At 30.9% G+C, this 18,996-nt stretch overlaps 1 protein-coding gene across 1 annotated transcript; it reads right to left on the bottom strand.

The window, feature by feature from the left end:
• Positions 1 to 3,900: 3,900 nt before the first annotated feature.
• On the bottom strand, positions 3,901 to 5,937 carry LOC139899126 (uncharacterized). The gene is made up of 2 exons (XM_071881950.1): positions 4,967 to 5,937; positions 3,901 to 4,316 (listed from the first exon to the last, which is right to left on the bottom strand). Exon 1 carries the CDS (start codon positions 5,882 to 5,884, stop codon positions 5,315 to 5,317), a length of 570 nt encoding a protein of 189 aa, XP_071738051.1. The 5' UTR covers positions 5,885 to 5,937; the 3' UTR covers positions 3,901 to 4,316; positions 4,967 to 5,314.
• Between the last annotated feature and the right edge of the window lie 13,059 nt (positions 5,938 to 18,996).

Raw genomic sequence — 18,996 nt, 5'->3', positions numbered from 1 at the left:
TAATATGGGGATTACTTTGTAATTACTCCATCCAAGGTCCTGACCGATTACTCCTCGATTAACGAGTTTAGAAACCTTGGAAAGATTAATATTAACATCCAAGCTAATCAGTTGGTGTGATCAGAGGCGGATCTTCAGGGGGGCAGGGAAGGGCGTTGGCCCTCCCAAAGTTCTAAATAAGTAGCTTATATATTTGATTTAGAAGAAGGGAAAATGGCACCAAAATGCATTGAACTTTAATCAAAATCCTATTGTATGCATTCAACTTTCAAAAGTCCTATTGTATGCATTTAACTTTATATTTTCTCCTATTGTATGCATTCAACTTTATATTCAACTTTCAAAAGTCCTATTGTATGCATTCAACTTTATATTTTCTCCTATTGTATGCCATCTTAAATACGCTTTGGTTTCTTGTAAGAACTACCATAATCCTTTATGGTACGTCCTTGTTACTTAGACTTCTTGTTTGTACATCATTTGTTGCTTTGTTCATTCCAAAAACTTTTAACTTTATTTTTAGAAGTTAGTTTGATATTGAGTTATGTTTAATTTAGTTTTTGTGTCAATAAGTGAGTGTGGTTTGCAAGAAGACAATTCTACCACTGAATCACCTTCACATTTTGGAAGATTTATGTAGTATGAATTTTATTCTCCTCCTTTTATGTAGTATAAATCTCACTTATTCAACGCGCTAGTCTATATTTGTATCGAGTAATGATTGATACTTTATGCTAGTTGATGAATGTATGAAGATATAAATGTTTTGTTTAACAGAAGGACTAATGAAATTAAAATTTACAAATATGAGGGACTAAAGATGTAAATATTTAGAAGTTTACCTAGAAGGTAACCTGTTATAACAGGTTGAATGCATACAATAGGAGAAAATATAAAGTTGAATGCATACAATAGAACTTTTGAAAGTTGAATGCATACAATAAGATTTTGATAAAAGTTCAATGCATTTTGGTGCCATTTTCCCTTACAAAAAAAAAAAAAAAAAAGACTTAGGTTCAATTTTAATAAAAGTTTCGACAACCGCAACTTTAATTGTTAAAATGGTGATAGTGATAAAAGAAAGAGGTAAGAAATAGGAAGTGGGGTCCTGTACTTTTATCTTTTACCAAACAACTCCTTTAAGTTTACTTTGAAGTTCACTTTTAACCTTATAAATTTAACCTTACAATTTTAAAATATTGCTTTCACTTGTAAAATAAAATATAGTAAAAAATTACATAGTAATGAAGGAAGAGATAGTAACTCACATTAAAAACACATGTAACAATATGTTTCAAATTCATAATACGCTATGTTAATTTTACTTAATAACTAAACTAAGTTGGATGACTAAATAACCAAAGTTAAAATGTATATGATTATATATTATATATTATGTTCAATAAACTACTTATTTTTCAAGCAAAGATTTATCAAAATATAACGATTGATTTTTGTAAAACAATATTTCACGCTAAAATATTTTTGGCCCTCCCAAGAAATTTGTTCAAGATCCACTACAATTTTTCAGGGGTATAAACCGTCAAATTATTATTCTCTTAAAAAACCTTAAATAACAGAGATTATACGAGAACTGCTTCATAGACATATATAGATATATAAATATATGCAAAATAATAAATGGATTTATCAAAGAACTACTACGAATTATGAAGTAAATTTCACCCAAAATCCATAATAACGAGGTAAGGTACGGAGTAAATTACTATCTCAGGCAGTCAGACTTATATAGAAATTGTAATATTTCTATTTTCGACATTATCTAAGTTAAAATATTAAGTAATGATCAAGAACATTATAGAAATTTAATAGAACTCTCTCAGTTTCTCATTTCTCATTGACATGATGTGAAAACTCCATAAATATCTAAAACCATTTACATATTTGAACTTTTTAGCACCTTGATCGTAACTATTAATTTTGTTTAATCTTAGTCATTCATTTGAAGTTAGTAGTAGTATAAATTAGGATCATACACATATACACTTAATATATATATCTTTTATACTGTATGTGTTATTTAAGTAATGAAACAAATTAGTTTATTAATTGATCAATGGTTAATTCAAATCAAACATTTACATATTAATTCATTGGGTTTACTATGTGAAAATAGGAATCACAATTGGGTTGTGAGTCAATTTACTGACCTTCTTTTGACTATTTTTTTAATTCTTTCAAGAAAATATAGGTGTTGTGAGTCAATTTTACGAAAATATGGTGTCGTGTGATTTTTTTATTAATTAATTAAGAAGTTAATTAATTATAAGAAAATATGATTGTGAGTCAATTTTATTTTATTATAAGAAAATATAGCGCTCCGTGATTTTTTTTTATTAACTAATTAAGAAGTTAATTAATCATATTACTTGAGTTTGAACTACTCAAGAGATAATGTCGAGCTTGAAGAAGTTAATTAATCATATTATGAAAAACTCTAAATATGTATTTTACAAGTAATAATGTCGAGCTTGAAGTAGTAAACTATTGCGTTAATGATTACTCCGTATTTTTAGAAGTATGCACATGAAAAAAAGTCTTGTAAAGTGTTTATTGAATTGGATTGTTAATTTATTAAGTATAAATTTGAATTTATTTTTGTCAATTTAGTGTGCAAATAAATTTTATGTATATTCAAAATAAAAAATCTCTTTTTATTATGTAGTGAATTTTACTTTGTATTTGATATAAAATTTTTGAATCCATTTTACATTCTAAATTAGATTGGTATTTGAATAAAGTAAAATCAATAAAGGGTTATATAATCGTTATGTGTTTAGCGTGGCAAATCTTCAACACCGATTGTCGTAATTCAAAGGCATGACCTTCGTTTACTTCTTCTTGATGCATTGATTCTTCATACCTAACTTGTAAATTCTTGAACGCATGAATGCAATCACTTGTCAAATTCAAATTACTTGTGTATTAACTCATCCATTTTGTTAAACGTGCTACTCACAGAAACCACATTCATATTCAAGATTGAAGCTTTTCTCAACATTCATATTCAAGATTGAAGCTTTTTTTGGAATAGAGCCGAAACTTTTATTTTTGGTAGGGATAGCACAAACTTCGTTTGTATGATTTAACGGTGCGATAGCAGATAAAATAGAATGATATACATGATGTTTTATTACCATAAATGTTGTTGTGTTGGCCGTGTAATCGGAATTTTACTAAGAAAGAGGGATATTGGAATTGAGAAAATGAAATTGGAAAGTTGAACGCGTTGGTGGTTAAGTCCTCCTGGTTGATCCCAAACTGATGTCCAAAGGATTTTATTTCAACTTAGTGCTTAATATGGTCTTTAAAAGGATCTTTAATTGTAAAATGGTTGGAATTAGGGTAATATCTGATATGTGACATTTTTAATTATTTTTTTTGTTGACTTGTATATTTCACATGTACCTTTCCTTGACACATCATTTTTCGGTCATCTTCTCCAACCTAACGATCGTTAAATTCTTCCGTTATAATAGCATGTGTGTGACATGTGAGGGCATTTTCGTCCATTTCAATTTCTAATGATACTAATAAGGCTGTGTGATCACTGATAAGCATCATAATATAGAGCATGTTGTAAACGATGAAGGTTTATTTATAACCATCGCCGGTAACTAAACTGGGTAGAAAAATATAGCAAGGTTTAAGACAATCCAAATAAAAATAAACGTTTGGTTGTATAAAATTACAAGTCATTTTGTACCTTAATGACATTTTTGGTACCTTGAGCGCGCACGCGCACACACACATATATCTATTAATTTAACAAACACAGCCGTGGAAAAATTTGCTAGCAAATTACTGTTAACAAAAAACAAATACATGAGTGGTATAATAGTTGCAGATGTAGATTTTCTTACTCAAATTGTGCTTTCATTCACCACTTTTAATCACGCAAATTACAAGAATGTATTGGTTACAAAATGGAGGAACATTGCATACATCTATCAATAAGCATTGAAAGCATAACCAAGTAACCAAGCAAATACTCATTGCAACCTTCCTCTTATAAAGACGAAATTTACAAGACTTTTAACATACGAAATTGAAACCTAAAAGAACAGTGAGTCCTTTTAACTTGGTAGAGTTAAAACGATACAACAAGCTTACCATCCATACTCGGCATGTGTTTCTGCTTTTGTGAGAAAGCCCTTGGATTGACGTTCTGCAAGTTCCATTTCTTTTGATTTCATATCAAAGTACAACGATCCAATTTGATGCTTCCTCTTGTGAAGTTTTGTGGGTTTACCCTTAGTTGAAGAAGTAGGGTGCAAGTAATCCAAAAAGTATCCCTGTTATAAGAATAAATTAGAAAAATTAGATTTACCAATGACAATTGCATAATCTGAAATGACTTCATTATAGTAAATAGTCCATAGAGATAACAAGAACTAAAAAAACAAATACTCCATACCTAGAAACAGACTCAGGGACTTCTATCTATTCAGAACCTAAAGGACTCCACATAACACAAATATTGCTACAAATATTGGTTAAAATAAAATACAGAAAGTTGCATAAAAAATAAAATGATGGATTAAAGAGATGATAATGAGATATCTTTAATTACACTCCGAAAGTTTTATCTAATCCAGAGTTCATATCTAGTATATCAGGATAGGCATGATATTATCAGTCCATTTTAAGTAATATCAGCATGTAGTTAAAATAAGTGTGACAAGTACACATAGAAAGTTGCCATTATCCAACTTTTTTATGAAGGGATGACTACTTTTGTGACATCCAATCTATGGTAAGGTCACAATTAAATTAGTTCATAAGTTCATAACAACAGCATACAATCACAGTTCACAAATAGACACCTATTTGGTAATTGATGGATTACAATTCAAACACAGAGTCTAGATTAACAAAAAAAAAAAAAAAAAAAAAAAAAAAAACAACAAAACAAAACAAATTGATATAAATGAACGATTATCACCTGATACGCAGGCCCAAACGCAATCCCAGTTGCTTTAACTTGATCCTCACGTGGCCGATATTTCATCAACTCATCTTGACTAACTTCAATCACTTCCTGAGGTATCTCGTTCTTAACTCTCTTCCCAGGTACCCTCGCCAAACTTTGTACGACATCAGCAACGGGTATCTCGGGCCCCACATTTCCACCCGACCGATCAACCCACTTACTCTCATACTGCACATAATCACTATATCCCTCATAACCACTATAACTCACATGATCATTACTTACTGGTGCGGCTGGACCATAGCTCGTATGATCCGTAGCATAATTACCATTATCATAGTTAGCATTATCCACATTGGTTTAAGTCACATTCACATTAGCACCATTATTGTTATTACTATTATTATAGTGAACTTGATCATTACTAGAGTTACGTACAGTCTCCTTACCACTATTCGAATTCGATAAGGCAGGCGTTTCGCTTTCCAAAATCGATCGTCTACCGGTACCTGAAGACGATGGTAATGCGCCGAGAGAACCGGAGTTTCTCGGGGCAGGAATACTTGATAAAAACGACATAACAGATGGTGCTTGAGGTAAAATGTTTTCCTTTTTAGGTTGTGTTATATCATCATCATCTTCTTCTTCATCATCGTCATCAATTGGTTTGGTTATAACTGGTGGACGAAATTGAACAATTTTTTTAGGTTTAGGGTTTACGTTAAATGGGCCGGATCTCTCGGATTTGGGTTGAGGAAGTTTGGAGAATAGAGATGCGGATGATGAATTAGGGTTTGATTTGGGAGGTGGAAGGGATGTGAGAAAATTTGGCCCAAATTGGGATTGATTTTGTTTTGAAGGTGGTGGTGGTTGTTGTTGATCTTGTTCTTCATCATCTGAAGATGCATAGGTAGCTAGTAATGAATCCATTATTGTTATCAGTCAAAATCAATTTGAGTGGAGGGACAAAAAGCCCTAAATTGGGGAAGTGTGAATGAGGATGATTGGTTGTCTAGGGTTTTTAAATTTGAAAATTCGGAAATAGGTGTTTCCACTGTCTTGTTCCGTTTTGGGAACAACACGGTTCAAGAAGCAGACCCGATGTTTTCCAAAGGTTAATGTCTATGGTTTTGGTTAAAGGTAAGAAGAAGACGGTTTCGAGCGACTCGTCTTATTTACTGGACGATGATGTGACTTTGACTTCGAAGATGCAATGTAAAATCTTCTCGAGGTTGATGATTGTCTTGGTGGTTCTATATGAGAGAATCCGAATATGGGGACTTCGTGCTCTTCCAACCCCGACGATTCAACGCTTTTTTCTCCTTTATATCTCGTGTGAAGAATCCGGTTAACTATGCACGTGTGGAAGGAAAATGGTTAAGGTCGATTATTAAGACAAGAAAGGTTCCCAAGGAACGGGCATGAATGGTTGATGTTCGAGACATGCTTTCGGTTTATGTTTTGTTTCAGTTCTTTGGTTGTTAGTGTGGTTTTTGTATTTGGTTGGTCTTGTTTGTTTGTGACGGTTTAGTTTTTGGTTCGTCAAGACTTTATATTTAGGTTACGCTTTGTGACTTGGTCTTTATCTTCCATTATTGTTACGTGATTTTAAGGAGCGTTTCTTTCGGAAGTACCTCTGATTAATAAAGATCTCGCTTTTTTGGAAAAAAACTCAAGTTTAAAATTTATTTATTTATTATGTGGAAGCTTTGTCTAGGCGCATGGTCAATTCTACTTGTGGCAAGAATTTACAATTATTGTGGCAGTGGGATGACAATTGCTTTTGTCACATGTGTGGGGATTTGGTGAAGGAACTGGAACTCATGAGTTGAGATTTAATGATTTGTAAAGTGTGATAGTAACACGGCCCAGGTTACTTATGTAAGCCACGGGCCTGTTCGAATCATGGATACTCCAGCCAACATCAATACCTTAGCTCTGATACCATACGGAAATAATAGACTTGTAACGACCCGTCAAAGTACACTTGACGACCATCGTTATCTTGGTCCCACAGCTTGATCGAAAATCTATATGAATTTAATAAAACAACCTTGCATTCTTTATTTAAAAATGATTTCCTATAAAGGAAATCTACTAAAATGTATAAGTTTAGAAAAACTATACATAAATACTTTAACCAAAAGTTGACCAAAACAAAGTCAACAAACACCCACTATTTAATGTAACGAAATAGAATGCAAGTTAATGTTTAACAAAAGCTGCCATCATAAATATGCAGACTCTCTAAGCACAGCGGAAGCAGTCAATCATGAACCAGAGAATAAAACATGCGAGTAACTGTCAACAAAAATGTTGAGTGAATTATAGGTTTAATATTGCAAACAATATTTAATTTAAACCATAAAAATTTATGTTTGAAAACATAAAAACTCCTTTTTGGACAACAAAATTTTATGCTATAAAACATATAAAAGCATTATTCCATTTTCCGTGAGCCACCTGGTAACCACTTAACCATTTATTTACCCTTGCCAAACACAATAAATAATATACACCGAACAAGTGTATCTACAACAAAATACGAAGTACTAAACATTCCGATTATAAATTGCTAGCGCGACTAGCTCGAAATGGGGTTGTCAAACCCGATAGATCTATCCATAGGATTCGCATTCACCAGTAGAAACCAGTGATTACAGTTACCAGACTAGGGAATATTTTTGTTCAACTCACAATGAATAATTTAAATCAACTTCCACTTGTGTCCAAAATATAAAATAAATTGCATGTATTCTCATCCCAAAAGAGTTAAAATAGAAAAATGGGACTATAACTCACCTTAATAGCAAATGAAGGAACCACACAAACAAGCGAACAGCTAACGAAGTAAAGTGATCAGGAATGATCACAACGCCGACCTATAAATAAAGCATGTCGATATAAATAACTAACTTAGGTCAAGTCTTAGTATGATAGCTATTGTACATGTTGCAAGTAGACATGGAACAATACTCAACATGCATCGGTTTGATCGGAACAGCGTACGGACACACACTTTCTATTTTTAGCAGGTTTCCATTTTTGGAAAGTTTCTATTTTTAGAAAGTTTCTATTTTAGGAAATTTTCTATTTTTGGAAAGTTTCCAAATTTAGAAAGTTTCCATATTTAGAAAGTTTTAAGTTAGGAAAGTTTCCTTAATTAGAAAGTCAACAAAAGTCAACTGAAAGTCAAAGTCAACCGAAAGTCAACTCAAAAGTCAACCTTGGTCAAACATCGTCAACATAAATTTTAAAAGTGTAAGTTGTAATAATATCATAAGTTATAATGTTAATTAAAGTTAAATATGTATAATTATGTCATAACATAAGTTTAATTAAATTAAAATGAATTATTAAAGTTAACATAAGTTTAAATGATATAATTAATATAACATAAGTATTGAATTGATTAATTAAATATTATTCATAATATAAGTATTATTAATTAATAATAAATTTTAAATCATATCATAGGTATTATTAATTAATAATGAATTATTAATCATATCATAAGTTTCTAATTATAATTATTAAATCATAAGTATTTAATAATTAAATTATAATTAAATAATAACTAAGACTTATAATAATTAAATAATTAATTAATCCTTATTATAAGTCTTATAATAATAATCTCATAATATAAGTTTAATACTTATCATAAGTATTTTCCATTAATAATAAAAGTATTATTAATCATAAGTTTAATTAAAATGTTAATTAAATCATAAGTAATAATTAAATGATATAATAAATATATATCATAAGTCTTAAATTATAATAATTACTTTTTATATCATAAGTAATTTAATAATAATGAAAATCATTATTTATATCATAAGTTTTAATACTTAACCATAAGTTTTAATCACAAGTTCATTGGGTCATATCTTGAGCCCCGGGTGTCAGTTTTCGGCGAGCCTTATATATATTTCTGCTTAATCAAACCACCCGACACATTGGTGCACTCAAGAACACCTCAATAATAGTAACCAAGTCGTGATGATCAGCCATTACACCACTTGGAACTTCAATTCGTTCAAAAACGTGTTTTAGTCATAACGGGTGATCTGTGGCTCGGATTTAGATGACCCGAACATGAAAGTTCATCCCATCATCAATCCTAACACACTAGTACACCCTAAAGACTCTAAAAGTGGTCACAAAGTCAGACAAAACCTGGTTGAATTCGTTTTCATATTTCAATCTTAACAAAATACTATTTTAATCATATCTTATGCTCCGGGAATCGAAATGACATGAATCCGGAGTCTAAAATTAATGTCTTGATGAGAGGAACTCATATAGATACTTTAATTTCACTTTTATATCAGTTACATAACCAAAAATGAACGAAAAAGCTGCTGTCCCAATTCAATCAAACCAAAAACATGTATATCATCAATACAATAACATGTAATCATCATACTATCAATATAACATCAAAATACAGAAAATTAAGGAAAAATTAAAAATCTAGGGTTAGGGTTTATACCCTAATCGAGAATTGAGATGTATAGACGCGTAGAGAACGATGCGGTGAATCCGGAAATGATGAAAGCCCTTTGATTTGCTTGCTTGATTGTTGAAGATGATGATGAATGTGGTGGTGGTAGGCGATGGCTCAAAAGGGAGGAGAGGGAGGAGGAAAAACTTGAGAGAAAATATTAGGTTTGGTGGAAAATGCTAATGAGAGTGTAATTACAAAAATGAGGAAAAAATGAGGTTATACACCCCTCCCTTGGTGTATTTTGGCCAAAAACTGAATGGGGTGGGCCCCACATGGCCCACAATGATAAATGTGTAATTGCTTTTAGCCCGAACGCCCGATCGAAGCCCGAAACGCGAAAACGTTACTACGCGATTGATTTTTCGGAGAGATAACAAATACGCGAAGAATAAAATATATAAACACTATATATAATCATATGACATCAAAATATCATATTTAAAATAATTTGGATTTAAAAATCCCAAAAGTCTGACCGTTGGTTTGAAAACCGAAAAGATTCGCCGGATAGAAATCCGCGACACGTAGAAACGTATAACTTAAAATATGAATACAAATATTCACATAGCATATAATAATTAATATATTATTACAAAAATAATAATATAGGTCATAGAAATGATGTGGCACGAATAATAGTTAATGGTCGTTAAATAATTAACGGTAAAAGATAACGGAAAAAGTAGGGTCGTTACAAGACTTGAGCCGAATTCAACCCCAAAAGTTAACTCAAGAGGAAAAGAACCTAAACTATTATAAGCACCGTAATATTTAGTCGCATAACCGATGTGAGATGAGATAACTCAACACCTGTATTTGTATTTAGATATTTCCCTTAAACTATACAGTATTTTTGATTTTGCATCAATAGTTGATGGTATTTTTCAAAGTGAAAATGGATTATGTGAGTGTATGACTTGAACTATTTATTGGTGTGTGGAGATATATGCTTATGTATCTGCCACATTTGAATCAAGATATTCGTGTAAGTATCTCCTCAAACCACATACAACAGAATAACATATGCATAGAATACTTTCACTTAAAGACTATTTGTAACGCGTGGTGAAAGGCAATGAGATGTCTTAACGCAACCACCACATCAGTAGCACGACGTGTTGGCTTCTCTTTTTCGAGGAGTGTTGGATAATGGTTTCCTTCACGAGTGTGATGATTTATTTTAATATTATTTTTTTATAACGGCATCAAACATTAATATTAAAAAGCCACTAGCGTGAAGCTAGATGGAAAAAAGATTACATAGCGTCTAACGGGTTTTGTAACCACACCGTCCAATTTATTCTACTTTTCTTAGATCTAGCATACAACCAATTAAAACTTGAAGCAACAATACTATCAAAAACGTGACATTTCCGGAACTTAGAATCATTAAAAACTGTGTTATTCCGAAGTCTCCATATGTTCCATAGAGAAGAGACGATGATCACTCGAGTTATTACTCTTTACTTGCGATTTATAGGAACACCGTCAACCCAGGACCATAACCCATTTAACGATGTTCAAGAAGGGATGTCAACATTGATCCAACTGCCCACTTTTCTCCAAATAATCTTAGGAATATCACAAGATCTTCTAAACCATTTGAACACCTGTTGCACGCTCCATTTTCAAAATGTAAACCTTTGACCAATAAATTAAGACGAGTCGAAAGACGGCGCAGACGAAATCGCCAGATGAAAACATTGATATTTATAGGAACAAATTTACACCACAAGGTTGGCTGCACAAAAGAAGCATGATCCAATTTGTCAATCATTAAACGAGCTTGAGCTACGCTATGTTAGGAATTCGGTAGGCCCTAACAAGACAGGTGATTCATCAAACCACCAAACCCACAAACGACAAACGATTAATAAATAAAAAAAGGATAAACGACACAGAGTATTTAACGTGATTATATCCCAACTCCAAAACACGTGTGACGACCCGAAATTTTTTGACTAATTTTAAATCAAACTCTCGATACGATATTATGTTTTTGACACGATAAGCAAAGTCTGTAAGGTTAAGTCTCAAAAATTTTGAACTGTTTCATATAGACAATTGACCACCCAGTTGTCCGGCGATTCACGAACGTTAAAACTTGTAAAAACGACATGACGATATATATATATAACATGATATTAGGATAAGTAAGTATCTCATAAAATATATTAACAAAGAGTTATATACATAAAATGAAACTACTGAATTAAAGAAACTCGAAACGATATATATAACGATTATCGTTATAACAACGTTTTAATTAAAATAAATACATATGTATATTAATAAGATATGAACACACTATGTTTAACATGATAAAATGATAATTAATCATATTATTAAGTGTATTAACAATGAACTACACAAGTAAGATGTGACTACTAACTTAAGGATTTCGAAATAATATATATATGTAACGATTATCGTTGTAATAGTATTTTAACATATATATATATATATATATATATATATATATATATATATATATATATATATATATGATATTAAGATATATTCATACACCATGTTATCATGTTAACATAACAATTTAACATCTCATTTAAGTATAATAACAATGGATTAATTACATTTAACAAGATCGTTAACTTAAAGGTTTTGAAACAACACTTACATGTAACGACTAACGATGACTGAACGACTCAGTTAAAATGTATATACATGTAGTGTATTAAGATGTATTAATACACTTTTGGAAGACTTCAAGACACATATCAAAATACTTGTACTTAACAAAATTGGTTACAATTGCATTCTCATACATTTTTATCAAGAATTCTACTCGTATTCGTTCAGTATTCGTACTTGTACAATACCCAGCTCCTAGATATACATACTATTGGTATATACACTTCAATGATCAGCTCTTAGCAAAGAGCAGCCTTTAATGAGTCATCAAACATGTGGGAACCATCATTTGGCAACTAGCATGAATATCTCACAAAATTACAAAAATATTATAAATCATTCATGAATTATTTACAAGAAAACAAACTTACACATCCTTTATATCTAATCCATGAGTCACGACCAAAAACACATACAAACACTTTTATTCTTCAATTTTCTTCATCTAATTGATCTCTCTCAAGTTCTATCTTCAAGTTCTAAGTGTTCTTCATAAATTCTATAAGTTCTAGCTTCATAAAATCAAGAATACTTTCAAGTTTACTAGTTTACTTCCAAGCTTTCTAATCCATTCCAAGTAATCATCCAAGATCAAGAAACCTTTGTTATTTATAGTATGTTATCTCTCTAATTCAAGGTAATACTCATATTCAAACTTTGATTCAATTTCTATAACTATAACTCTCTTAATTCGAGTGGTAAACTTACTTGAACTTGTTTTCGTGTCATGATTCTATTTCAAGAACTTCCAAGCCATCCAAGATCCTTTGAAGCTCTAAATCATTTCTTGTCATTTCCAGTAGGTTTACCTACTATACTTGAGGTAGTGATGATGTTCATAACATCATTCGATTCACACACACACACACACACACACACACACACACACACACACACACACACACACACACACACACACACACACACACATATATATATATATATATATATATATATATATATATATATATATATATATATATATATATGATGTGTGCGAGGGGTAGTACGAAATAGATTATATATTACTACGAAATACTATTAAGTACGATATAATTTACACAAGTTATTTATTTATTTATTGAATGGATATACCTAAACCTTGCTACAACACTTATAGGCAGTGTACCTAATCGTAGAGTAGTGTAGTTTTTAGTAAGTCCGGTTCGTTCCACATGGAGCTAGCTGAGTTTAACACTATATATTTCACAACTATATTTGTAGAAATATATATATATATATATATATATATATATATATATATATATATATATATATATATATATATATATATATATATATATATATATATATATATATATATATATATATATATATATATATATATGTATTATTATTAAAAAGGGGGTTTTTACCGTTTAATGACCGGTTTGTCAATTTTAAAACTTAAATCACAATTAAAACCTAATGTAAAATATTAAATATAAAACAACTTAATTTAAAGCGTAAAGTAAATGACGATAATTCAAAGTGCGATAATTTAAAGTACGATAAATAAAATGACAGTAAATAAAAGTACGATGAGATATAAATTAAGAGAATTATGCTTATTTAAACTTCCGTAATCATGATGTTCGACGTGTTGATTTTAATTTATTACCATGGGTTAATTGTCCTTTGTCCTGGATTATTTGATAAGTCTATCTGGTTTTGTCCATAATAGTCCATCGGTCATAATTATAAAGTGCGAGGGTCTTCGCCAAATTAACCTTATACCCGAAGTCAAATATTCCAACTAATTGGGGACTTAAACTGTAACAAGGTCTTAATACTTTATTTAATGAATACACCAGGTTATCAACTGCGTGTAATCCAAGGTTTTGATACTTTGTTAACAATTACACCAATTACCCTTGAATGTAATCCACCCCTATTTTAATGAGTCCAGTGACTATTATTCCATTCTCGTATCCGGTTAAATGAAAGATTATTAGTATTTATAAATATCCCGCCCATCGTATCCGATCGAGTGTATGTGGTTATTTATAGATACGTCAAATTATAAATCTCTATATTAAATTAACGAGATATCATTTAGTTAATATAAAGCCCATTAATAGCCCATAGTCCAATTTCCACAAGTGTCGGTCTTTTGTCCAAACCCCAATTATGGTCCAAAGCCCAATAACCCCGTCTTTAATATTTAGTCCAACATTACGATTACTTCGGCTTAAATAAACATAATAATAACTTAGCTACGAGACATTAATTTAAAAAGGTTGAACATAACTTATAATGAGTATTAATCGCGTAGTGTTACACGGACAGAATTTCGACTTACAAACTTTAAAACATTCGCTACTATAACCTTATTATTATTATTAACTTAAATTAAAATTAAAATTAAAATTAAAATATAAATATAAATATTGAGAGAGTGAGAGATCAGAGGAATATGGTATACATAATTCGCAGAATTCGTTGCCTTTTCATAGCACTTGGCCATGTACAGTAACCCATGCGATCGCATGGATTTTGGCCTTCCTGGCCATGCGATCGCATGGCCGCCTTCCACTGGTCACATATGATTCCAAAACGTGGGCTGCTCGTATTTAAATATTATATAATATAATATATATAATTTTATATAATTATATATATATTATATTATATTCTTGTGCATTGTTGACTTATAATTTTAGCTCCGTTGAGTCGTACGTTTCTTCTCGGTTTATATCTCGATTCCGGATTTTCGAACGTCCTTTCGTACGATTTAATATCTTGTACTTTGCGTTTTGCGGTTTGTACTCTTGTAATTTTGAGACGTTTCTCATCAATAAATTGAACCACTTAGATTGTACTTTGTACTTTTTAGCGTTTTGGTTATTTGCGTCTTCAAATCGTCGAATCTGTCTTTTGTCTTCACCTTTTAATATTTAAACGAATATCACTTGTAAATAGAACAATTACAACTAAAAGCTTATCTTTCTTGAAGGATAATGCTATGAAATATATGTTCTTTTTTAGCATTATCAATATAACTATCTTATTCGAAGATTTAAACTTGTAATCACTAGAACATAGTTTAGTTGATTCTAAACTTGTTTGCAAACAAAGTTAATCCTTCTAACTTAACTTTTAAAATCAACTAAACACATGTTCTATATCTATATGATATGCTAACTTAATGATTTAAAACCTGGAAACACGAAGAACACCGTAAAACCGGACATACGCCGTCGTAGTAAAACCGGGGGCTGATTTGGGTTGGATAATTAAAAACTATGATAAACTTTGATTTAAGAGTTGTGCTTCTGGAAAAATGATATTTCATATGAACATGAAACTATATCCAAAAATTATGGTTAAACTCAATGTAAAAGTATGTTTTTCAAAATAGTCATCTAGACGTCGTTCTTTCGACTGAAATGACTACCTCTTACAAAAACGACTTGTAACTTATATTTACGACTATAAACCTATACTTTTTCTATTTATATTAGTAATCTTTGGTTCAATATGAAACCATAGCAATTTGATTCACTCAAAACGGATTTAAAACGAAGAAATTATGGGAAATTTTTTTGGATATTTTTGCTTGTTTTAGCTACGTGAAACTTTGCATCAAATCTATACTAACCATAACTTAACTAACTTATATTGTATTATACATGTATTCTAATATATATTATGTAATCTTGATAGACCATAGACACGTATACAATGTTTTGACATATCATATCGACGTCGTCTATATATATTATTTATAATAACCATAGACACTCTATATGCGGTAATGATCGAGTTAGCTATACAGGGTTGAGGTTGATTCCAAAACAATATTTATACCTCGAGTTGTGATCGAGTCTGAGACTTGTATACACTGGGTCGTGGATTGATTCGAGCTAATATATATCGATTTATTTCTGTACTACTAACCGTGGACAACTAATTGTGGACTACTAACGTGGGACTGTTAACTTAACAAACTTAAATCATTAAAATGTAATAAAAAATGGTATAAATATATTTCTATCATACTTTGATATATGTATATATTTGTTATAGGTTCGTGAATCGACCCGTGGCCAAGTCTTATTTTCTGACGACGTGAAAATACGTGAAAGTGAGTTATAGTCCCACTTTTAATATCTAATGTTTTTGGGATGAGAATACATGCAGCTTTATAAATGCTTTACAAAATAGAGACAAGTAATCGAAACTACTTTCTATGTTGGATTATCGAACCGAATATGCCCCTTTTTAGCTTGGTAGCCTAAGAATTAGGGAAATGACCCCTAATTGACGCGAATCCTAAAGATAGATCTATTTGGCCCAACAAGCCTCATCCGAGTTATGGATGCTTTAGTACTTCGATTTATCATATCCGATGAGAGTCCCGGAATGATGGGGATATTCTATATGCATCCTGTTAAGGTCGGTTACCAGGTGTTCAACATATGAATGAATTTTATCTCTATGCAGTTTGCGAAATGCCTGATATGAGATGTATATTTATGGAAAAAATGAAATCTTGTGGTCTATTATTACGATTTGATAAATATATAGGTTAAACCTATAACTCACCAACATTTTTGTTGACGTTTTAAGCATGTTTATTCTCAGGTGATTATTAAGAGCTTCCGCTGTCGCATGCTAAATAAAGACAGGAATTGGAGTTTGCATGCTTGTATAATATTGTTTAAAAACTGCATTCGAGAACTTACATTGTTGTAACATAATATTTGTAAACCATTATGTAATGGTCGTGTATATGCGTGATATTTTAGATTATCATTATTTGATAATCTACGTAATGCTTTTTAAACCTTTATCGATAAATTAAAGGTTATGATTTATTTTAAAAAAACGAATGCAGTCTTTGAAAAACGTCTCATATAGAGGTCAAAACCTTGCAAAGAAACCAATTAATATGAAACGTTTATAATCAATATGAACGGGACATTTCAACACGGAGAAGGGTTTACTCCACGGGCGCAAACTAGAGATTTTTCTTCTATTAGTTTCGTGCACACATTACAATGAGGCTACGGGTTACAATTTATAGGAAGAGTTAAACTTGTCCACCAAGTTAAACTTGTCCTTCATGCAAAAGACATTCCATAAATATCTATTACTGATAAGGCTAAAAAGGAACATATATTTCATAGAAATATCCCTCCTAAATAATAGGTTTTCATATGTAATTGTATTATATTTTCATTGTAATTGTTTAAATAAATAAGTGCGAAGACAAAAGGCGAAAACGAAGATTTGAAGACACAAATGTCCAAAAAGCTCAAATGTTCAAGATACAATTCAAAAGGTTCAATTTATTGATGAAAAACGTCTAAAATGACAAGAGTACAAGTTACAAAACGCAAAGTACAAGATATTAAATTATACGCAAGGACGTTCGAAAATCCGGAACCGGGACATGAGTCAACTATCAACGCCCGACGCAATGGACCAAAAATTATGAGTCAACTATGCACAAGAATAAAATATAATATATAAATAATTATATAAATTATTTATATATTATAAATATATATATAATCATGTCGACAAGCTATGAGACAAAGGATCCTGAGCTGGATTTTCAAACTCCACGACTCGCGGAGTTTGAAGGCCAAAAACTCCACGACTTGCGGAGCTGTCAGAAATCAAAACGCCTATAAAAGGCCATACATTCGTTCGATAAAAATAATAAATAATAATAATAATACTCTGTAATAAATAAATAAATAAATATATATATAATATATATAGTATAGGGTAGTTTTATATTAGATTAGTTCGGGTTATGTAAAAGTTATTTTTACGAGTTTTTGAAGTCGAAATTCTGTCCGTGTAACACTACGCGATAAATACTCAATGTAAGTTATGTTCTCCTTTTTAAATTAATGTCTCGTACTTAAGTTATTATTATGCTTATTTGAGCCAAAGTAATCATGATGTTGGACTAAATATTAAAGACGGGGTAATTGGGCTTTGTACCATAATTGGGGTTTGGACAAAAGAACGACACTTGTGGAAATTAGACTATGGGCTATTAATGGGCTTTATATTTGTTTAACTAAATGATAGTTTGTTAATTTTAATATAAAGATTTACAATTGAACGTATCTATAAATAACCACATACACTCGATCGGACACGATGAGCTGGATATTTATATGTACGAATAATCGTTCATTTAACCGGATACGGGAATGGATTAATAGTCTATGGAATTATTAAAACAGGGGTGAAATTATGTACAAGGACACTTAGCATAATTGATAACAAAGTATTAAAAACTTGGGTTACACGCAGTCGATAACCTGGTGTAATTATTAAACAAAGTATTAAAACCTTGTTACAGTTTAAGTCCCCATTTAGTTGGAATATTTGACTTCGGGTATAAGGATAATTTGACGAGGACACTCGCACTTTAAATTTATGACCGATGGACTGTTATGGACAAAAACCAGACGGACATATTAAATAATCCAGGACAAAGGACAATTAACCCATGGGCATAAAACTAAAATCAACACGTCAAACATCATGATTACGGAAGTTTAAATAAGCATAATATATTTTTTTTCATTTTTCCTCGTACTTTTATTTATTGTCATTTTAATTATTGTTATTTATTTTATATTGTTAGTTAAATATCGTCATTTACTTTACGCTTCGCTTAAAATATAAAATCGACAAACCGGTCATTAAACGGTAAAACCCCCTTTTATATATTATTAATATAATATATTTTGTACGAATATAATTGTTTAAAATATAGTGTGAAATAAGCCAGCTCCCTGTGGAACGAACCGGACTTACTAAAAACTATACTACTCTACGATTAGGTACACTGCCTATAGTGTTGTAGCAAGGTTTTGGTATATCCCATTTGTAAATAAATAATTAA

This window comes from Rutidosis leptorrhynchoides, chromosome 3 (assembly GCF_046630445.1).
Source record: "Rutidosis leptorrhynchoides isolate AG116_Rl617_1_P2 chromosome 3, CSIRO_AGI_Rlap_v1, whole genome shotgun sequence".
In the NCBI taxonomy this organism is placed as follows: domain Eukaryota; kingdom Viridiplantae; phylum Streptophyta; class Magnoliopsida; order Asterales; family Asteraceae; genus Rutidosis; species Rutidosis leptorrhynchoides.
Note: the sequence above shows the minus strand (reverse complement) of the source record. Positions and strands in the feature narration are given on the sequence as shown.